The 10963-nt window shown below is 35.7% G+C and overlaps 1 protein-coding gene across 2 annotated transcripts; it reads left to right on the forward strand.

Annotated features, from left to right (window-relative positions):
• Nucleotides 1-1490: 1490 nt before the first annotated feature.
• orai1a (ORAI calcium release-activated calcium modulator 1a) lies at nt 1491-10253 on the forward strand. 2 transcript variants are annotated; one of them, XM_051653423.1, is made up of 3 exons: nt 1618-1746; nt 4724-4877; nt 8800-10253. In XM_051653423.1, exon 3 carries the CDS (start codon nt 8806-8808, stop codon nt 9373-9375), a length of 570 nt encoding a protein of 189 aa, XP_051509383.1. In that variant the 5' UTR covers nt 1618-1746; nt 4724-4877; nt 8800-8805; the 3' UTR covers nt 9376-10253. The 2 variants fall into 2 exon arrangements, with proteins under 2 accessions (XP_051509382.1, XP_051509383.1); XM_051653422.1 differs by lacking the exon at nt 4724-4877 and having other exon boundaries at nt 1491-1746.
• The last annotated feature ends 710 nt before the right edge of the window (nt 10254-10963 follow it).

The following is a 10963-nucleotide window of genomic DNA, read 5'->3' on the forward strand; positions in this document are numbered from 1 at the left end:
TGTCTACCTTTGTTTTGATCTGCATTTTCTCTGCAGTTATCCATTCTGCTGAAGAGCATTTGGACATCCTCATTTTGCAAATATTTTTTTTCTCTAAAATGCTCAATTTAAAAGGAATATTCCAGGTTCAATGCAAGTTAAGCTCAATCTACAGCATTTGTGGCTGAAAAAATTGACTTGCCCCACGTTTTCTTTTTAAAAAAGTGAATGGGGCCAATTTGTAAACATTAAAATACTCACGGTTTCAAAAGTATAGCCACAAGACGTAAACAATACGCGTTAACATGATTAAAGTGTTATAAAATCGCTTGCTAACCTTTTCTGTGTAAAGTTATTTTTTTGTGGTAATCAACATTATGCCTGTGCATTAAGCTGAACTTGTATTGAATTGGGAAAATTCCTTTAAGTAAGATTTGACATTTGTTATTTACTTTGACATCATATTAAGGTGAAAATCTAAATTGACAGACTGAAAGCTCCCAAACAACCTCTGTACACTTCCAACCACTTACATCTATTCAAGAAAAGCAAAGCAAATCTGCTCTTCTAAATCTACTGCTATACATAGACAAATTATATAAGCATATCTACAATGCAGTATGCTGTCGGTCTTTCGAGGAAAGGGTGACATCACAATTGCATGATAACAGTGTTTTGAAAATAATCCCCAAAATAGTAATGCTAATCGTAGCAATTATAATATTTTGATGGAAATGTTGTGGATGCATGCTAATAATCTATCAGGGGAGTAATGGGATTTTCATTTGTATTTGTATTTATAGTATCTGAATGTGTTGCCATCATAACAAATACCCTAGTTTGTTTAAAAAGAAGCCATACTTACATCAAGGTACATTATAATGTTACAAACCCATGGTTTGTCCTTTGGTTATTTGGTCTTACTAACAACACAGTTATGGTTGCTAAGCAAAAATTAAGGTTAAATAAATGGATATATTTGCAAAAAATAAAACATAGGGTCCATTTCTTACACCAACTGTAACAACTGTACACAAAACAATGCAAAATAACCTAAACTATGAGTGATACGTGGTGGACTTCTTAATCAGTTAGCAGCAGTTGTTGACAAACAAACAATATATATTTTACATACATCACAGAGTTCATGAAGAGAGATTACCTTAGTCATTCATTCCTGATAACAGTTCAAACTAGTCTGCACCTGTTAGACAAACATAAAATATCAAGACACTCATTATTTGTGGGGGGACAACATAAACGCTTGAGTTTTGATGGGTTACTGGAGCAAATAAACTGCCATTTTTATGTGGAGAATTAAGCTTGTAATTAAGATTGTCACATATATCTGAACTGAAACGATAAAAATAGCTAAGAAAAAATAAATAAATCCTAGACTTGTCGATACCCGCAGGAAAAAGAATGTTTTGGACTACAAACCCCATAAACCACTACATAAGCAATCAAAAGCAGTGGTGCATTCTGGGTAGTTCGACTTGTAGTTTCTCAGAGTAACCGGGTCATTACCAAAGTTAGCAGTCTTACAATCTGAGTATGCCACATTGGGTTGAAGTGCTTAGGGTAATAGAGAGGCAATAAAGACGACATTCGGGCAAGTTTAATAACTTTTGAACTTACATTGAAACAAGCGCAATGAGTTCAAACGAGCACTCGCTTCAAGCTCTGTCATGGAGAAAACTTTACTTGAGTCGAGCCAAACTCAAAGCGACCAGCCGAACGTCCGCCCTGCTCTCCGGCTTCGCTATGGTGAGTCCAGAAAATGATTATTTGTCATTTTTACTTTAAAAGAGAACCCTTCATTGCTCGGAAGAAGAATGATAGGTATTTGGATTTATAGCCGCACTTGTAACATGACGCATGACATGTCAATCGCTTTGATGCACTAACGGCACCTGTCATGGATATAGTGTAATCAGTGGGATCTGGACTGAGATTTCACTCTTGCACATTAACATTGCAGTTGCATTTAACATTAGGCCTTTTCTAAAAGAGTAAAGATGCTGCAAGACTCCTTTTGACATTCTGAGCATAAATATATTGATCTTCTCTCTTGTAAGCATAATTCAATTGTTCTGCCTCTTACAAAAACGTAGTTTTCACCAAATTACCATACCATAAGTTACCATAATTATTATTACTGCAGTTACACTGGAACCACTGTCATATAAATGCAAAAAAATGCATAAAAGGCAGAAAAGTATTATACATATGTTTATATGAGGTTCCTCATCCATAATGGTAATAAGTATGGTAATTTTCCAGCAACTGTGGTTACCATAATGCATTTTTGCAGGGGCTGCTGTATCATGGCTGTGACAGGTTTCCGTTTACTGGAAGACTTCTTGTATCTTTAAGCCATCATGCCAATGAAACATTGTTGAAACACAATGAAACGTTTCCTTTGACAGTGTTAAAGGAATAGCTCACCCCAAAATGAAAACTCTTGACAATAATTTAATATTAATGCTTCTTAATTAGCTATGAACAGGAAGTATTTTAGGCTACATGTTTTCTCAATTGTTTACACGACAACAATGTACTAAAAACGGAAATGTTTTTCCTATGCGTTTTTGAAAAGTACAGACGACAACGTTGTTAAAACGATCCCCGTTCACACAGATCCGCGAAAACGACTAAAAACGCTGTATTATACAGGCCAGGCCAGTGGTTGGCGATGTCACTTTGTAAAGAAACACTACGCGCCTGCGCACATAAGCATTCTTCCACAGAGCGCTGAATACAAACATTAAGATGGTGAAAGCATAGAGCAATTTTGTCTGGACGGACGATGAAGTTACTTTATTACTACAATTACTATGCTGGAGAAGCGTCAATAAACTCAAAATCTTGAGCAGCACAAACACAGTCCTGTAGTCCGCCATTGTAGTTTTGAATGTCTTGCGCATTGTTTTGAAGTACTCGCGCGCATGCCTATAGACTGAACTCTCAAGATTATTCAATAAACTCTGCTCATTTTTACCATCACTTCATCTTCTGCCTTCTCCTGTATTCCCCCTGCTGAATCTTGGGCTGATAGGAGAGTAAGTTAACATAACAAGCTGTTGATGTTGACTGGTTTTGCATATCAGACAGAACTCTGATATATGGATATCTTCTGACGGAGAGAGAGGTCTTGTGTACACTGGATCTAACATGCATTGCCTCATGTTTTCATATTCTAAGCATATCATTGAATACTGTACATGGCATCACATCTCTGTCTATAGGCTATATGCATAAGCGAGTGAATGAATTGCAGGGTAAAGGTACATCAAATAAAATTAAGTAAATAAATAAATAACATTTAAAATACAAATATATTTTTCCCATCTGAATCCATACATTCATTTCAAGATTTTCAAATTGCAGGTTCTGCCTACTGTACAATGTTCACACTCCATACAAAACACTCCAAATGAATAAATGGTTGATTATTGTTATTTGCACAGACACCAGTATTCATATTGATAATTATACATCTCAAATTGATGCCTATCAATCCATCATTCTTTATATAACACCTAATATGCGTGCGCATGACGTCATCGTTTTCACAAATTCATGTTTTTGTATGTTTACACAGAGACGATAATGGCATCGTTTTCAAAAACGTGCACTTTGAAACCCATTTTCAACCCAAGTTTGCGTTTTCAGGCCCCAAAACAGCGTTGTTGTGAAAACGAACAGCCAAACCATTTTTAGTTGAAAACATTGTCGTGTAAACGGCCCCTTAAACCAATTCCATCACACCATTTTCTAAAAGATATACTTATTTCTCAAAACTATGAACACTAGGCCTGTTCCTTCCACACAATTTGCAGATCTGTTTACCTCCTTGTCAAAACTCTCGAACAGAAATTTAGCATTTTGCACCACAAGAACTAGCACAATGCCATCACAACATTTCACATAGTTCTCACCACATGAACACTAGTAAGTAAAATTGTTCATGCACCAATCAGAACCTCAAGGAAAAGGGAGAGGAAGAAGGTCTAAGATAAGAGGAAGTCTTATATGAAGTTCATAAGGCATGCCAAGGTGTACCTTTCCCCTTCAGTAACATAGCTTATGATGTTTGTAGATGATATTCTATGGCCTGACCCAGACTAGAGACGAGATGCTTTTTCAAAATAAATGTGATTTTATTTTCTCTCTACTTTCTGAATTTCCTCTAGTCGGGTCTCATTCGCTAATAAATGTGTGTGCACATTGCATATTTATGCGCTAGGGCTGGGTATTGATACAGATTTCTCAATTCAATTCGATTTGGATTTACAAGCTTTCGAATCGATATTGATTCATGGGTATATTTAAGTTATGTCCCTTTTGGTTACATATAAAAGAAATTCTCTCCCAACTAATGCTGTTAATTATACAAGGGACCCTCTAACTAGGTACATTATATAATTATATTTTACTAGTTTTTCATCATTTTGGTCACATTTTAGCTTTTTAAAGATGAACAAATCGATGTATTCAATCAATAAATATGATATTATTTATTGTTTAATTGCATAATTTGTGCTTTTTACAAGTATTTACATTGATTTAACACGTTCTAAACCGGTACTGTCTCTTTAAGAAAACAGGCATTTCTGTAAAGAGCATCTGTAAATGAATGCAAATTAATGAGAGACTCGAACGGCTTTATCTCAACCGTGCTGTTCGTGATTAGAATTAAATGTTTATTTTTTTGTTGTTTTTGATCAACAACTGACTGTAGAGAACAGAAAGGATATTAAAAGAGACATTATTCAGTGACAAATGGGTCGTGTGGATCTCTTTGGACACACATTATACGGAACAACTTCTACTCTCAACACACAGTGAAAGGATCTCACTGCTGAATACTTCACCACTATACTACACAATCACTGGTGAGTGAAATCTAAACATTTACCACCCAGTTTACAAATATATACATTTTAGTCGCATTGATCGAAATTTGGTTGCAAATGCAAGTGATTTCCTCTTGTTGCACATAGAGTAAAAGATCGATTTTGGGATTTAATAATCAATATCGAGAACATTCAAATGAAGATCGCGATGCATTGGGAAATCAATATTTTTACCCACCCCTATTCCCCACAGTTACTAATTTGCATACATAATACATTGTACATAAGGGATTTCTGCACAACCTCTGCTGTACAGCGATTCGCACTTTCTGCAAACAAGGGATGTGCACGGTAACCATTTGTTATATTCAGTTTTCCGTTGCAAGTGTTCACAAATAGTTATTCAGTTATTCATCGGAACTCAGGAATAAATCACTTTTATTGCAATGGATATGCATCAAACACTAATTAAAATAGCAGGGAATTAAGTGCACAGTGAGCTATCAGCATAAATAGCACAATACATAGATCTTCAAATGATACAATCACTCACATTAAAGTCAAACAAAAATAATCAAACTGTCACTGCCTGTAACGTAGTATTCTTAACCAACTGAAAATATGTAATTTAAGTTATAAAACTATGTGCTCGGACCGGGCAGGTTCACATTTCTATAAGGCAGCAAATGCTAGTATTCTCATGTGGAGTTACACTGCTGTGGTGTATTAGCCTCTTCAAGATGCTTTGATTTTTTTTTTTTTATGGTTTAGCATTTAAATTGTAGAATTATTGTCTGCACACCAGAGCAAAAGGGAAAAAATTGGCTTTCCATTTTTCAAGCGCAAGGTTAAAATCTGTATTCCAGGTCTGGAATCATGTGTAACAGTGTAACAGTCACATGAAGTTCTCTTTACAACCTGAATTTCTTCAGAACGTTGAGTCTTTGTGACACCTGTGCTAAAAAAGCTAGACGTAGCGCAACGAATGAAACACAAGGTGTCTCGAGATGCATTTATAAAAATGGAAGTTCTTGATACGGTGTCTAAAAAATTGAGACTTATGGCTCTGCAGAACAAAAATGGGCTTTTCCCAGTCAGTGGGGGTTTTCAATGGGCGTTTTTCAACCACTTTACACAATTTGTCTACTACATTGAGATTCCCTACTTTCATTGGATAGTTTAGAAATACCTATCCCGGTTTTAAAACAGCCACAGATTGGGAAACACCCATTATTGTAAGCAGAGACTTATACTCCAAAAACTGCGGTGCTCCTGCGCGAGACGCTGAAAAAAGTGAGATGTGGTCAAAGACATTCGTCCAGCGCATGTTTAGATAGAAAAATAATTGGGAAAACAGCACAGACACACGCAGAAACACGTGTGAACAGCCCCTAACTCACCATAGACTTACCAGAAAAACTCACCAGAACCTGGCCCAAAAACCCAATGGTTTTTCGTTTTCCGTCGGGCTCAGATCAGGTTGAAGACCCCTGTTGCACATGTAGAATGAACGAATAGGGATTTTGGTATTCGAATACAAGTGTCTCGAGAGGTTAACCAAAATGTTGACTATCCACAGAAATCCCTACTACAAACGCTCACAATGCCAAGTGTCATTCTCAAAATCAGCTGAAACACATTTGAAATGACCTAGATAATACGTGATCACCTGCAATTTTATGCAGAACCTCAGATGGAGCTATAACACAAATCCTTTTGTTGCTCTGAAATAAGTCAAACTTATTATAGGGTCACTTATTTATTCAATTCCAAATAATGATATGCGGTACAGTGTGTGTGTGTGTGTGTGTGTGTGTGTGTGTGTATATATATATGTATATATCAGTGTTTTAATGCTTTGGGAGTCTGTGATATGTGTCAGTACACGTGGTTTCAGTTGGTTCTAAATTTTACAGAAAATTACATATTAAAGTGCGAACTTGTTGGTGAATCATGATTTCTTTGTAAAAACTTTGCACATAGATTTTATGCATATGTGTGTGTGCATAATTGTTTTTTAAGATCTACGCATTTCAATTTCAGAACTAAATTTTATCAAATTGAATTTAGTAATCTTTTACTAAATTAATTTAAAAACAAAATAGCTAAAGTTTTAATAATTAAATTTAGTTAAAAATTACTCAGTTTGTTTTGATGAAATTTAGTTATGAAATTGAAATGTGTAAATCTTAAAAATAGGTTCAAATATTTTGAGTGTATACACAGTAAGTAGATGAGGCCCATTGTGTTTGGTTAACATACTTTGCTTTTAAATTGGGTATTAGCCAGGAACTAAAACCTAAATGTTTTTCATTTCGGTTCGTTCTGAGCAAAAACAGTATTTTTTCGTTCCAGCTTCAGAAGTTCCGCAGCCTCCTTTCCAAATGGTTACTGGTTAGAACAAAATAAAAGTACGGTTAATAACGTTCTTATTAAAATGACTAATTGCAGTGTTGCCAGATCTCGCAAGAGAAACAAGCAACATGGTCTGGAAAAACAAGCCCAAAATAAGCTGCTTGCCTCACCAAAATAAGATAAATTTAGCAATTAATTTTTTTCCTGTGTGTTGGATTTATTAGCACAGAAATCATAATAGCATACAGTTAATTAACAGTTAAGTACAATTTTAATTACAGATCTGCTTCTCAGTCAAAGTCTGGCAGCATCAAATCTGTGTTAATGCATCATATCTAACAAAAATTCAGTGAAGACTTGGAAACAACTGAAAAATTTACTTTTTACCTCCTTTAGTTTCGTAAAAAAAATTAATGGAACATTATAACCGGTTATAACCGGTTACAAGCATTTAAAAGTAACGTCTCACTCCGGAACAGATGAAAATCACTTTGTTCACATTATTTTATTCAAGTAAAATATTTAACGTATTTACAGATACAAATATGAGACAAAAACAGGTTTAAAAAAAGGGGTTGTAAATTCAGAAGAGATGAAAATATGAAGAACCCTTACAAAAATGGCTTAATGTCAAATTCTACATTAAACCCTTGTGCCGACATATTTATTGTGCCATATTTAAAGTGCATATCCAATGGACCCTTTTCATAGACTGTAATGACGCGTTTCCACTTATATTTATTTTTTTTAAAAATTATTTAGGGTAAATTTTTATATATATAATATATATTACCCTTGCTAGTCCTGTTGTGATTATGAAATAATCGTCAGATTGCAGGTATTTGAGATAACCACGATTATTTTGCACTTTCCAATCACATTTTACTGTCCAAATAAGGGAATGAACGGTGCATTTCAGAACCGGTCTTGAAGCGCTGTGATGCATGCGCTGTCTGTGGAGATTTGCACGAAAATATAAATGAGGATTTTAGTGAACGGAAGTGCTCTGGTTTCATATTTTTTTTTATTGCAAATGTTATTTGTCATTGTGGGTTCATACGCGCAGTGTTAATGACATGCAGTGACACGGAGCCCTGTGTCACACCCGAGATGAATAAAGAAACACAGAATCTAAAATAAATAAATAAATAAATAAATTCTATAATATAAAAGTTATCAGAATCAGATTGAGCTTTATTGCCAAGTATGCTTACACATACAAGGAATTTGTCTTGGTGACAGGAGCTTCCAGTACACAACAATACAAAAACAGCAGCAAGACATAGATAATAATAAAAAATAAAACTAATTATACACATACGTACATACACACACATACATACATACATACACATGGGTAGTGCAAATCTAATACAATCTGTTATCTGTTATGTACAGTGATATTCAGGTTGGCTATCCAACAGCAACAGTGTAAATGCAAAATGAACCAAGACCAAAGTTGCTGTGGTCTCCCATTCACCGCTATAAAAGTGTACCAAACACAGAAATGTGAAAAGGGCCCATCATCGAATCATGTAGACCAGGCTGAGACCATCCACCCAGTATGGCTCATGTGCTCCTATGGTAACGCCTAATGTGTTTTCAGGTGGCAATGGTAGAGGTCCAATTGGAAGAAGATCACAAGTACCCTCCTGGCTTATTAATTGCCTTCAGCGCCTGCACGACAGTGCTGGTAGCTGTCCATCTCTTTGCCTTGATGATCAGCACCTGCATTCTGCCCAACCTGGAGGCTGTCAGCAACGTCCACAACCTTAACTCCATAAAAGAATCACCACACGAGCGAATGCATCGCCACATCGAGCTGGCCTGGGCCTTCTCTACCGTCATTGGTACTCTCCTCTTCCTTGCAGAGGTGGTCCTTCTCTGCTGGGTGAAGTTCCTCCCTTTGAAGAATAAAAAGCCAGAGCCTAATGAACCCACAGAACCTCCAGGTATCAGCCCAGGAGAAGCTGCTGCAATCGCTTCCACCACCATCATGGTGCCCTTTGGCCTGGTGTTTATTGTTTTCGCAGTGCATTTCTACCGTTCACTGGTCAGCCACAAAACAGACCGGCAGTTCCAGGAGTTGGAGGCTCTGTCCAACATCACACGGCTGCAGAACGAGCTGGATCACAGGGGAGATGCCTCCAATATGCAGTCTTCTTCAGCACATTTTGCCTAATGTAAGCACTTTTTAGATGAGTCCTTGTTCTCACACTAAATACTTCTCTATGATAAGGACTGTCAAACGGGATTCTGCAATACAATACGATAGTTTCACAATATTTTGGTCACAGCATGATACATAATTCAATGTGTGTGTGTGTGTGTGTGTGTTTTTGTTTTGTTTCAGTATATCAAATATTTTTATATGTTGCATCTTGCTCAAATTTTTTATTTGACTACAGCAAGATCATAGCTTGTTTTCTGCAAAGACTAAAGTGAACATACAAGCTTGATTTAAAAAAATTTGTGCCACAATGTTTTACAGTACTTTTAGAGCAATTAACATTGTTTTTGTTACAAATGATAAGGTCAGAGGCTTGAAATGGAAGAATAATCATAATAATGCTTGGCATCAGTGTATTGATTCAGTTTCATCATGACAAAAGAATGTTATGTTATACTGTATAGATCCTCCCACACTGCTTTTGACTGTCTATTGTGGACTTACCCACAGATGATTCATTTACTCTCAGTGCTTTTTATAGGATGCTTCCTACTGGAAAACAGAAAGTGTATATAACTGCATTTTTCGGTCTTTTTCTTACAGAGTAGGTAGTTGGCTGAACAGTGCTGTCAGCATAATAGACAGAGCTGGTTGACTGAATGTCTTAATGTCATTTAATAAATTGCACCTTCTTTCTTCATTATTATAATATAATTATAAAACCCAAATACGCAGTAAACAAAGCACATTTTTCAGTATTATGTAAATAAATAGTTTAATTAAATTGTGTCCAATAGAAAAACATGAAATGAGTCTAAATATATTGTCCAATGCTGAGAAATTCATTAAAAAATTAGTTGAAATTAGAGATCGACTGATAGTAGATTTTTCCGATACGATAACTAAGGTGGTGGAAAAGGCCGATACCGTTTAATCTGCTGATAGTCCGAAATGAAAAAAATTTCACATGCAGACTATTGTGCAACCAAAATACCAATAATTATCAGAAAAAAATACGATATTGCGCATAACACGGGACATTTAACTATAAACAAGCCCGGAATACACACTTATTTTGAAATGACAGAGGCTTGGCTCCGTTACAGTGCTTTGTATTTAAGTATTTACCAAATTAGGTTTTTATAGCCTATATTCACCAGATTAAGGATTTTATGCATCACCAGATTAGTTTTTTTTAATAAATTATTATTATTCACAAAAAAAGTTGGAGATGCAATGCATGTGCTGCGTGGCACGTTTCTTGCATTTTTCTTTGCATGCCCTTGCTTTAATTCAGAACACTTGATTTATCTAATCACAATAACAAAATAGGCACTGAAGTGAGGATAAAAATATGGAGGAATCTTGTCAATAATGAAAGGTTTAGATACAGCAAATCCCCACGAGATGTCAGTGATAGTTTAATTTCACCTCTAGAGGTCGTTGTTATACTGTAAAACCAATCCGTTTTTAGTGTAGAACCCTCCAGCGCAGACCACGGAGGAACATGTAGGAATAAAAAAATAAATAAATATCAGTATAGATTTTTGCAGATAACCGATAGTTCCAAAAAGCAACTATCGGCACCAATTAATCGGTA

This window comes from Myxocyprinus asiaticus, chromosome 24 (assembly GCF_019703515.2).
Source record: "Myxocyprinus asiaticus isolate MX2 ecotype Aquarium Trade chromosome 24, UBuf_Myxa_2, whole genome shotgun sequence".
Lineage (NCBI taxonomy): Eukaryota > Metazoa > Chordata > Actinopteri > Cypriniformes > Catostomidae > Myxocyprinus > Myxocyprinus asiaticus.

What these genes read in the sequence shown, in the direction of transcription:
- orai1a (XM_051653422.1), top strand. Translation starts at nt 1,633, where the DNA reads ATGAGTTCAAACGAGCACTCGCTTCAAGCTCTGTCATGGAGAAAACTT. An exon ending in TGCTCTCCGGCTTCGCTATG is followed by an intron (nt 1,747 to 8,799) that starts GTGAGTCCAGAA and finishes ATGTGTTTTCAG; the next exon opens with GTGGCAATGGTAGAGGTCCA.